Source organism: Pongo pygmaeus, chromosome 9 (assembly GCF_028885625.2).
Source record: "Pongo pygmaeus isolate AG05252 chromosome 9, NHGRI_mPonPyg2-v2.0_pri, whole genome shotgun sequence".
Classification (NCBI taxonomy): Eukaryota; Metazoa; Chordata; class Mammalia; order Primates; family Hominidae; genus Pongo; species Pongo pygmaeus.
This window is the reverse complement of record NC_072382.2, coordinates 120,232,085-120,244,472: the sequence shown is the minus strand read 5'-3', so window position 1 is coordinate 120,244,472 and position 12,388 is coordinate 120,232,085. Positions and strand designations below refer to the sequence as shown.

At 39.6% G+C, this 12,388-nt stretch overlaps 1 protein-coding gene across 13 annotated transcripts in view; it reads right to left on the bottom strand.

Annotated features, from left to right (window-relative positions):
- Positions 1–12,388, bottom strand: part of KMT2A (lysine methyltransferase 2A) — a 90,312-nt gene that overhangs the window by 51,165 nt on the left and 26,759 nt on the right. For 9 of the 13 annotated variants that reach the window (XM_054439464.2, XM_054439467.2, XM_054439466.2 and 6 more), the window contains 2 exons: positions 6,857–6,926; positions 1,583–4,236 (listed from right to left, as the gene is read on the bottom strand). In XM_054439464.2, coding sequence (XP_054295439.1) covers positions 1,583–4,236; positions 6,857–6,926 — 2,724 coding nt within the window. The remainder of the gene's footprint in view (positions 1–1,582; positions 4,237–6,856; positions 6,927–12,388) is intronic. The other 4 variants (XM_054439471.2, XM_054439472.2, XM_054439473.2 and 1 more) reach the window with 2 other exon arrangements.

Sequence of the window (12,388 nt, the reverse complement as noted above, 5' to 3'; positions counted from 1 at the left end):
AGAAATGTCTCAGATTTTAAAGAGCTGCTGCTCCTATCACAAAAACATCCAACATGGTGTTAAAAATAAGTCCCATCGTATTCCTGCTACAATTCTCAACTGGCAGAATTACTAAATGTAACTATGGCCCTAGGTTGAATAACATTAATTTTATTTTATTTATTTTTTTTGAGACGGAGTCTCGCCCTGTCACCCAGGCTGGAGTGTAGTGCCGCGATCTTGGCTCACTGCAACCTCCGCCTCCCAGGTTCAAGCGATCCTCCTGGCTCAGCCTCCCGAGTAGCTGGGACTACAGGCGCACGCCACCATGTCCGGCTAATTTTTTGGATTTTTAGTAGAGACGGGGTTTCACCGTGTTAGCCAGGATGGTCTCAATCTCCTGACCTCGTGATCCACCTGCCTCGGCCTCCCAAAGTGCTGGGATTACAGGCGTGAGCCACCGCACCCAGCCCGTGAATAACATTACAAATCTAAGTTTATGGCCATCTTAATCTAACCTGATATGCTGCCATAAATAGGCGTCTATTACATGACAATTTTTTTGAAAGACCCTAAAGATCAGCAACTTTTCTCAGAAAAGGCCAGTGACTAGCTTACTTTGTTAAACAAATAAACAAAACAATTAAAAAAAAACAAAAATGCTGGTCTTTGTAAAAACCTGTTTGGCATCATCTTAACTAACTGAATTCTATAGCTCTCCTGTTCCATGGCTCAAGGCTAAGTGCTTCTAATCTGTTTGTTTATTTATTTATTTATTTATTTTGAGACAGAGACTTACTCTATTGGCCCAGGCTGGAGTGCAGTGGCGGGATCTCAGCTCACTGCCATCTCTACCTCCGGGGTTCAAGAGATTCTTGTGCCTCAATCTCCCTAGTACTGCTGGGACTAGAGGCATGCATCACCAAGCCCGGCTAATTTTTTTTTATATTTAGTAGAGATGAGGTTTCACCGTGTTAGCCAGGCCAGGCTGGTCTCAAACTCCTGACCTCAAGTGATCCGCCCACCTTGGCCTCCCAAAGTGATGGGATTACAGGCATGAGCCATTGCACCTGGCCAGTACTTCTCATTTGTATTCTGCAAAAACATATTATCTATTGCTTTAATCCCTTACTACTCAGAGGAAGAGAATGCTCCCCTCCGGTTTTCTATTCTATCGGGGATAGTAAAACAATTTGACTATTAAAATGTACCTTTACAATTAAGGCCCAGGTTTAATTACATCAAACTTATAAGGTACAAACAACTCAGCATCCTCTGTGATACAGTCCCAACCTTAGTTCATTCAGCCTTAGTTCACCAATTTTCCACAGGTGCCAATCCAGCTATCCAGTATTCCTCAAATATATTTCTTACTTTTCCATTTCTACCCACACTGTTCCCTCTACTTAGAATGTTATGTCCTGCCATTTTCTACCTATTAAAATCCTACTGGTCCTTAAAGGACTACTGCAAATACCACTGCCTCCACCATACTTTTCTTGGTTCTCATAACTGGATGTAATTGAACCACTTAGCCTAAAACTTGCCCATAGAAAGGGCTCAATAAACTGTTAGTTTTAATAGGCAAGGTGGAAAAGAGTACCTGTGCTTTGGGCTGGTCAGTTTGTTTAAGACTCTTACTCTTCTCAATCTTGCAGAGCTGAGCTTTGGCCTTTTTTAGGAGGCTGGCAACCCTCTTGTCAGTCATTGGAAGCTTGTCTGCCTGAGCCAACATGGAGCCTATGGAGGAAGTGGAATGTTTAACAGTGCTAGATGAAGGAGTGGAAAGGCAGAGGGTTTTCTCCTTCTCCAGGGATGGGGCAGTTGGGCCGAGGTCCAAGTTGGTTTTTTCCAGATTTCCTCTCCCTTTCTTTATAAGTATTTTGGTTTTGACAGCTGTTGTATCCCCAAGAGTCACAGAAGTAATATCAGTCCCAGAATCATGTGATGAAGACTTCTTCCGCCCTGTTGCTTTTTTGGCAGAAGATGAAGTGGCAACATCTTCACCAACAACCTTCTCTTTGGAAACCCTACCCACAGGATACAAAGCAGAACTACTCTGAATTTCTGATCCCTTTTTCCTTTTCTCTTTCCTTGACTCCCGCTTATTCTCCTTTTCTCTCTCCCGGTCTCTCTCTCTACTCTTGTCCTTCTCCACGCTCTTGTCAGCATCTCGATCTTTGGACAGCTCCTCAGGGGCCTTGTCTTTATTTCTCCCTCTTTCAGTCTGAGAGCCTGGGGTAAACCAAGGGAAGAGAGGAGTAGGACTACTTGATGAAAATGGCTCTGCTGGAGCACTAGTCTGCTTCCTTGGTCTCTGATTTTTCTCTGCAGATTCCCCAGACTGAGTCAGGGAATGAGAAGGAAAAGTAAAAGTTGGGTTTAAGGCACTAGTGGCAAGAGGACTAACAGAAATGCTTAACGAGGAAGAGACAGAAGACGGGGGGGTGAGAGGTGACAGCTCAGAAGTACTAAGCCTTCCACTTCTTGTCCTCATGGAGTGAGAAGGAGATCTTGGTTCAGATCGAATAGGACTAAACACTTTTCTTTTCCTTTTTCTATTGGATACTCCTGAAGATGATGTTCCAGCAGAAGTTCGATTACTAGGCAAGGTTACAGACTCAAATATTCTAGAGTGAGCCTCACTTGGAGTAAATCTTGGAGCTCTCAGAAGAGGGCTCCTTTTGTGCATATCAAACCTTGTTCCAGAATGGAGTGGCGAAAACAATCGGGCTGAAGCAGCGGTACCAGATGCAGAAAAACCAGATGCAAAGCCAACGTCCTCGGGAGTTAGCGGAGGGGGTCGGAAATTATCAAATATTGGTTTGCGAATAAGACCTTCTTTGGCATACTTTGCTGAGGAAAAGTATTGTGGCTCTGACCTAGAATGCTTTAAAGAAGTCCACCTAAATGTCGGTTCTCGCAAAATAGATTTTCGCTTCCCTTGCATAGGAGCAGTGGAAGCAGGCAAAAATGGTGATGCTAAGGGGATTGTTGGAGGCATAAGCCAAGGTGTGTGGTCAGAGATACTGGAGGCTGGCTGCAGTGGTGGCGGTGGAGTCAGCAGAGGTGGAGGTGGAGACGAGGAGGTCTGCTGCTGGGGGGCACTTTGTAGAGTTGATAATTTTTTCGTCGTTCTAGATCCAAAACTTCTCTCCGACACTGAATACCTTCTGCTTCTCCTATCATTACTCTCATTTTCTGGGGACTGGGAAATGGGCAGTGGAGTATGAACTTCAGGGGTATCGCTCCGCTCCTCAGGAAGTACCTGAATCTCCTCAGAAGCCTGAGAGTCTGTGGAGGTATCAACACTGGGGCTACTAGATCGAGAGGAGTCTGAAGACATTTGAGAGGAGTGCTGAGAAGCTGCACTTGATTTTTCAGAAGATCCACAGGACGGGGCACTGAATCTACTATTCGGTGTAGACTCTAATCGGGCAATTTTAATTGGAGGGTCATAATCCTCATCCTCTATAAATCGCCGAGGGGTCTTAATGATCCGCGAGGAGATAGCACTGACAACAGGCATGATGAACTGTCGAATATTTTTGACCTGTGTCTTCACCTTTCTTCCCTGCAGCTGAGCTGCTTCTTTTTCAATTTTCTTTTGAGCCCCCTTTTTTGCCCTCTGTAAGAGTTGCTTAGCAATGGTTGCATCTGTCCTTTTTGAAGAAGGAATAATCCTAACTGGCTTAATCCTTCGAGGGCTTTGTCTGACAACTGTCTTATCTTCTTTTGTAAGTGGAGGTGTTCCTTCCTTGTCTTTCCGGACTTTCTGGGGCTTTTCCAGTTCAGAATTAATGAGGAGACCCGAAGGGGTCTTTATCCTTTCTGTTGATGGAGGCCTTCCTCTCCGTCGTACAATTTGTACCCCCTTCCTTCCTATTTGAAGCTTCCCTGTCTTAAACTTAGACTTGAGAGGAGAGAGTTTACCTGCTCTTAATTTTTTAATCTTTGTGGCTTGCTGAAACGTAGCAGACGGTGTCCTTTTAATTTTTTTCAGGCTATCTTCTTTGTTTCCCTTTGGTAACTCTGAAATGTCCTTTCCATGTGTTATTTTGATTTTTACTCCAGGGAAGGTGGGAGGTCTTCCTCTCTTCTTTTCTATACTTTTAGAATCTTTCTTCTTGATCTTATCTCCAGATTTGGTCTCTGATTTATTTAGAGGGGAAAACACAGATGGATCTGAGAGGATAGCTGAATTTCGGTCAGAGCCACTTCTAGGTCTCCCACGAGGTTTTCGAGGACTAGTTTTAACTGTGTATAGAAATTAAACAATGAAGAGCATATATTTAGCTGTGTAGTTTAGGTTTTAACTAAGCTGAATATAACTTAGCACTGGCCATTTTGTACTGAGTTCAACTTGAGTCTAATGAGTCAATCAAACATCTTAATTGTGCTTAGTTTCTTTTCACCCAAAATTTGCCTCAAAGAAGTCAGCAAATAACATTCCACCTGAAAGAACATTTAATTACTTTTTTGATACAAAAATAAAAAGTTTTCAGTTGAACAATTAATCCACAAAACTGATTTTCTTACAATTTTAGATGAGCAAGAAGGTTTTTTCTGAATTCAAAGGAATTATAAAGAAAAAAAATCTGAACTTCCTTGCCATATCCTAGCCACCAAGATTAACATTTAAGAATATGCTTCTAGTTAGTCATCCCATCTTTTCAATTCAGAATTCTGGCTTTGAACAAATTTGAACACGCTGCTCTTCAATCATCAACATACCAACTCCCTGGGCAGCTCAGAGTCCCATATTTCAATCTGTTTTGCCAAAGCAGACTAAGAAAGTTTTACTGAATAGAAAAATGTTCATTCATGACACATCAGAATAAGATCACTGAACTCAGTGGCATGTGAACTAATCAGTGAAGTGACATAATGATGTGTTCACTAAATCTACTCCCCTGCCTAGAGGTTCTTGAGCTAGTCTCAAGTTGCAAAGATTTAACCTTAACTGATGTCAACAGCAAAGTGACAACTTATTAAATCAAAGTTCTATTCTAAATAAAAGGAATTTGCCAATTTATAAATAAGCTCAGTTTGCTGCTTTTCAAGCCATTCAAGAAAACAAGACTGTTTCTAAAACACCTGGTATAAACCTGTATTTTAAAAAGTAGTAAGAGTAGGCTATTTTATCAAATCTTCTTTTCCCTTTTGATAACATTCTTCTGAGACTAAAACTTCCCTTAATAGGCACCAAAAGAGATGAACATTTTTACAATGGAACTACTTTCTAACAGAACAGAAGTCAACAAAGGTTTTATTGTTGAGCTTTCTAAATATAAATGCATTCCTCATCAATTAATTTATGAGACTTCCTTTAATAGAGTAAGGATTCACAGCTCCTTTCTCAACATATCCTAATTACAACAAAGGTAATAAACTAGGAGACAGCAGAGAAACCATGTTTCATTTGTCAAATAATAAAGCATATCGAGATGGTTTCTTAGAAAACAAGACAACATTCAAGGTAGACTGGTAGGCAAGAAAAAAAACTTAAGAGGAAACTATCATGAAAAAGTTGTGAATTAACAAAATAAAACTCCTGCCCGGAGCCTGGGTGACAGAGTGAGACTCCGTCTCAAAAACAAAAACAACAAACAAACAAAACAACTCCTGCCCGGAAATACATCAAAAGATTCCTTACCATTGTGGTAGATTTGAACCTGGCCAATCAGAGGGCTTTATCAATTCTGAAAACCTCTTCTATCCTACTTTTTAAAAAAAGCTTTTGGTAGATAAGTAGAAGCAGCAGAACAGAGAAGAGTCCCAGCACTGCTGCTAACTTCCCTGATCCACAACATATCCAAAGAACTCTCAAACTGGTTATAAATCATTACTCATGTATTTCATGGACCTCATTTTGTCATCTATAAACAAACAAAAATCCCAGATGATCTCTCAAATTCCTTTCCTATATGAAGTTTTAAGACTTCATCACATGTTAAAGAGAACACTGCTACTGTCTGAATAGCACAGATACTGGGACACTACTGGCCAACCGCCCCCAACTAGAATGGCAATACCACTCCTCTTTAAGAAAAGAAAAACTGTCAACTTGGATGTTTGAGAATTAGATGATAATATATGATGACTCTAAAGTGAGACTCTAATGCTAGCACACATCACAAGCTAAGTCAATGTCAAAAAGCAGAAACAGCTAACAGTATCATATTTAGCTGGAGTGTCTATCCACATAAAATCAAAGAAAACCATATATGAAGTCAGAATGGCAGCACAGATGGGGAATGCATTTTCATCAAAAGATACATAGCTTTCTCCTACACAGAACTGAATTCGGCAAGCCATTAAATGTTATTTCCATTGAGGGTCTTCTCTTAGGAAACTGCTTGTAAGTCTAGAATTTCAAGATATTCTAGATATTTTGTTGGTGAGAATAATGACAAATATTGCTAATTTTCCATTTTTTTATTTTAATACAGCCTTTCAAGAATCAGGTAAAAATGTTTCACATAATGCCAATATTTTGTTTTTGGTTCTTTGACAACAGTGGACCAAATTTCATCTGAAAAAAATAATGGCCAAATTATTCCCAAAGACATATACACTACCACATAACACAAAATGTGTAAATCTGAGGATACTCTTAGTAGGTTACCTTCAGTTTGCCTACCAGATTTCCCAGTAATTCTGTGGAAACCTACTTCCCATGCCCCAAGTAGTTCCCAGAGAGAAAGAATAAACCCAATGTGGCCTGATAGATAAGAGTCCCATAAAGAAGTCTAGCTCATCAGCCATTTCCTAACCCAAGTATGGTAGAGCATCCTTTACATGCAAAGAAGGCAAGGGGAAGCCACATCTCCTAACAAACAAAACTTAAAGGCACCATGCACTTAATTGGCCGTACCTGAAGGAGACCTTGTGGGACTTCGCACTCTGACTTCTTCATCTGAGCCAAAACCTAAGAATTGCTCATCCTACAACAAAGGAAAATTATTTTAAAATCAGAAGCAAAAACGTGCATACAAACACATCCCAAAGAAATGCCCAGAGGAGACACAAATGAATTTGGAAAATTTGCCTTTATATATTAATTATCATCATTCAGATGGATACTATAAAATAACTAATATTGAAATAAATGGACCCAGCCATACAGCTTTATTACAGACAAATAGGAGCTGTGTAGTAACTGAACAATGCATTGAAATGTCATCTTTGGTGCATAGTACACAGAGGATAGTCCTAAATTTCAAACTATAGATACAGCCCAAAACAATTAAAGGACAACTTTAAATCAGGTAAGCAAATAAGTATAATGGCAGAAACATACAGCCCCAGTACAACAAACAAATGCTTTTCAAAAAGTATTTAAGTCTACAGACACATAAGGAGTAACATAAACAATATGATAATCTCTTGCCTTCTAAATATTAATAGAGACTGAAAGTGCCATAATTGTCAGTTCCTTAACTCAGGAATTGACATTTAGATGTGATTTCTGTACATTTGAGATCCAGAGAGTCTCAACATGCATTTTATGGCATACTTTTAAAAATGCCTGTGATAAGAGACTTAATGGTGGGCAGCAGCGTTTGTGAAAGGGATCATGAATTGATCGCATATAGGATGAAATCCTTTACTAAAACAGGGAAGCATCCTATTTTCAGTTATAATTGGAAAGGACAAAAAGCAAAAGCTTCTGCTTACCTCTAATTTTTAACCTGCTCTATAAGAAAAAAAAAAAAAAGGATTTGTTTAACCTATTTTGCACAAGTTCTCAAGAAAGATGGTCTATTTAAACAAACTGTTTAATAGAAATTCAATGATTCAGAGATTGAGTTCTTTCCAGAGAGAGACACAGAATGATAGAATTTCAGATTCCAGAAACAAAATCCATATAAAACAAGAACAAAATAAGGAATGAAGAACAGACATTCTGGAACCTCCAATTTATAGTGGTAAGTCCCAAACTGAGTTCCCATGACAAAAGCATTAACATTTTCCTCTCAAGAGGTAAGATCACATGTATGTGGACAACAGCAATGATTTTCTGAAGGATTATTTTCTCAGTTAATTTAAAACTAGAGTCAGGTGCTAACTGTCTTAGCCATTTTTCAGCCATAACTATATTAAAAGACATATATAACTTTTAGGGCAAATTAGCAGGTTCATCTCTTAAATTTAAATGCTTTAGAGGAGCAAAACATTTAAGGCCCAGCCTTTGCATACTAGGCAACTGAGAGAAAAGTATTATTGACATCTAAAAAGGCTTTTGCTCTGAGATTGCTAAGATTAAAGTACTGGACTATTTAAGAAAAGGCTGAAATTCTCCTCTTCAAAGACATCTGAAGTAAGTATTATAATTTTTTTTTTTTTGAGACGGAGTCTTGCTCTGTCACCCAGGCTGGAGTGCAGTGGCGCGATCTCAGCTCACTGCAACCTCCGCCTCCTGGGTTCAAGCGATTCTCTTGCCTCAGCCTCCTGAGTAGCTAAGACTACAGGCCTTTGTCACCATGCCCAGCTCATTTTTGTATTTTTAGTAGAGAGAGGGTTTTACCATGTTGGCCAGGTTGGTCTCAAACTCCTGACCTCAAGTAATCCGCCCATCTCGGCCTCCCAAAGGCTGTAATCGGCTGGGATTACAGGCATGCACCACTGCGCCCAGCCATGAAAAAGTATTATAATTCTAAGAATGTATCAAACCTAAATTTAAGGAACACAGGCTAGAGTAATTTTTTTTTTAATTACATATTTTGCTCAGGCTGGTCTTTAATTCCTGGTCTCAAGTGATACTCCTGCCTCAGCCTCCTGTGTAGCTGGGACTACATACATGCACTACCATGCCTGGCTTACTGGAGTACTTTTTACAGTTTCTTCTTTCCTCACTAATTTAAATTCTTACACGTAAGTTCTTTTTTTGTTGTTTTTGTTTTTGTTTTTGTTTTGAGACAGAGTCTTGCTCTGTCACCCAGGCTGGAGTGCAATGGCGCCACCTCAGCTTGCTGCAGCCTCTGTCTCCCAGGTTCAAGACATTCTCATGCCTCACCCTCCCAAGTAGCTGGAATTACAGGCGTGTGCCACCACACCTGGCTAATTTTGTATTTTTAGTAGAGATGGGCTTTTGCAATGTTGGCCAGGCTGGTCTTGAACTCCTGGCCTCAAGTGATCCACCCACCTCGGCCTCCCAAAGTGCTGGGATTTATAGGCGTGAGCCACTGTGCCCAGCCAGTTCTTTTTACTTTAAAAAAATTTTAAGTAAATTCTTACTGTGAACATTATTTGTGAATAAGAAAAATTCTCTCTTGGCCAGCACAGTAGCTCATACCTGTAATCCCAGTGCCTTCAGAGGCCGAGATGGGAGGACTGCTTGAGGCCAGGAGTTTAAGACTAGCCTGGGCAACATAGTGAGTCTTTACAGAAAATTTTAAAATTAGCCAGTGCTCACTCTGTCACTCAGGCTGGACTGCAGTGGTGTGATCATGGCTCACTGCAGCCTCAAACTCCTGGGCTCTAGCAATGCTCCTGCCTTAGCCTCCTGGGCAGCTGGGACTACAGGCATGTACCAGCACTCAGCTAATTTTATAATTTTTTACAGAGACGGGGTCTCACTATGTTGCCCAGGCTGGTCTCAAACTTCTGGGCTCAAGTGATCCTCCCATATTGGCCTCCCAATCTAAAAAAAATCTAAAAGTAATTTTAAAATAAAAAAATTATCTCATCATCTTAAAACAAGTTAGTATATAACTAACCTAAGACATGTGAATCTGAACCCCAAATAAATTTCTGGAATAATTTTCAGGGTTTACACTTGTAGGCTACAATGTTACCAAAAAAACAAAACAAAACAAAAACAGCCAAAATTCCTAACAGCACAATTAATATAAAATCTTATCACAATAATGAAATTCCATACTGTTAACTTTTAAAATGTACTTTCACACAGAAAAAAAAGACATTAAAAATAGTAACCCTAAAATATATTTTGAGGAAAAAGCAAATAAAATAGGCAATGGCAAATCACTTCAGAAACAAAAAAATCATAGAATATTATAATTGTAGAGGGGGCCAATCCAATCTTCTCATACGTGATGCCAGTGAGGAGAGTGCTGGATGTGGGGAGAGAAGGGTTGGTTTAGGGTCTCAGTCTGATTCTCTCAGACTATGTAATCTTAGACAACTCACTTACTGTATCTATCCCTCAATTTCATTTTTTATTTGAGCACTGTAAGGAATAAATAATTTATGTGAAATCACTTGGAAAGCTGTAGGCAACATACATATAAGGGGACTTCAAAAGGTTCATGGAAAATGGAATTAAAAGATAAAAATTAAAAATATAAATTTTATTTCTCAACATAATCTCCAAGGTCAAGACACTTTTGTAAGCCATGATACCAGCTATTTAGCCCATCCCTAAAGAACTGGGGGTCGTGGGAACTGAAATATTTTAATGCAGTCTTTTTTACATTATTAACTGAAGAAAAATGGGTGCCCTTCATAGATTTCTTATTTTTTCTTTTTAAGATAGAGTTTCACTCTGTCACCCAGCTATAGTGCAGTGGCACAATCTTGGCTCACTGCAACCTCCATCTCCTGGGTTCAAGCGATTCTCCTGCCTCAGCCTAGATGCTCCGCCTCCTTCATAGATTTTTTAAGATTGGGAAACAAAAAAGGCAAAGGAGACAAATCAGCATACTTAATGATACTGAATGACTTCTCATCAAAATTCTCACAAAATTGCCCTTGGTTGATGAGAGGAATGAACAGGGACATTGTCATGATGGAGCAGGACTCTCAGGTGAAGCTTTCCTGGGCATTTTTCTACTAAAGCTTTGGTTAACTTTCTCAAAACAATTTCAAATAAGCTGATGCTATGCATTCTTTGGTCCTCCAGAAAGTCAACAAGCAAAATGCCTTGAGCATCCCCAAAAAACTGTTGCCATGACCTTTGCTCTTAAATAGTCTGCTTCTGCTTTGACTGAACCACTTCTACCTCCTGGTAGCCATTACTTTGATTGTGCTTTGTTTTCAGGATCGTATTGGTAAAGCCATGTTTCATCCCCTGTTACAATTCTTCAAAGACATGCTTCAGGATCTTGCTCCCACTTGTTTAAAATTTCCATTGAATGCTCTACACTTGTCTGCAGCTGATTTGGGTGCAATGGTTTTGGCATCCATTTGGTAGAAAGTTGCTCAACTTTAGTTTTTTTTTTTTTGAGACAGGGCCCTCTTGCCACCTAGGCTGGAGTGCAATGGCACAATCTTGGCTCACTGCAACCTCCGCCTCCTGGGGTCAAGTGATTCTCCTGTCTCAACCTCCCCAGCAGCTGGGACTACAGGCATGCACTACTATACCTGGTTATTTTTGTATTTTTAGTGGAGATGGGGTTTTGTCATGTTGGCCAGGCTGGTCTCGAACTCCTCACCTCAGGTGATCCACCCACCTTGGCCTCTGAAAGTGCTGGGATAACAGGCGTGAGCCACCACGCCCAGCCAACTTTAGTTTTTCAGTCAGAATTGTGTAAGCTGAACCAATTGAGATGTCTATGGTGTTGGCTATTATTTGTGCTGTTAATCATCATTCCTCTTCAATTATGGCATGAACAAGATGAATTTTTTCCTTGCAAACTGGACAGTCTGCTACTACAGGCTTCATCTTCAACATCATCTTGTCCCTTCTTAAAATGAGCTATCCAATTATTTATTTGGGGCATTGTCCTCATAAACTTTATGTAAAGCATCAATGATTTCACCATTCTTTCACCCAGCTTCACCGTAAATTCTGTTTGTTTTTGCTTCAATTTTAGCAGAACTTATGTTGCTCTGATAGGGACTCTTTTCAAACTGATGTCTTATCCTTCTTAGTGCCTCAAACTACATCCTGTTCAGACATGTTATGACAAGTTAGTGCAAGTTTATTTTGGTGCATAAAAAATTTTGAAATTCTGCAATTTTTTCATAATATGTATTTTTCCATGAGTTTTCTTTGAAGTCCCCTCACATAGTAGTTCTTATTGTTGTGTCTGAAGAAAATGAAGCTCTAAGAGGCCAAATGACTTGCCCAAGATCACACAGTTAGCTACAAAGAACCTAAGTGTCTAAACTGGCTGTACAATGGTCTTCCTACCATAATAGATACAATATAAAACAATAAATATTTAAAGGAATTGAATAAGTTGTCTATAGTACAAAAATTGCTATTCTTTTAGCTACTGTAAAAGTCACATGATGGTCATTTTCAGATCCTTCAAATTTCTGATTAATTTGTTCTTTTCCTGAATTATACTCATAGAACAACCTGCTAATCTATGCATTTCACAGACATCTGGGGATTTCCCAACACTTACTAGGGGACTACATTGCTAAATACATGCATTTTATGCTCCAAATGCTACAATGACTGACAGCTCAAGCAACTATACATATAATAATCAAC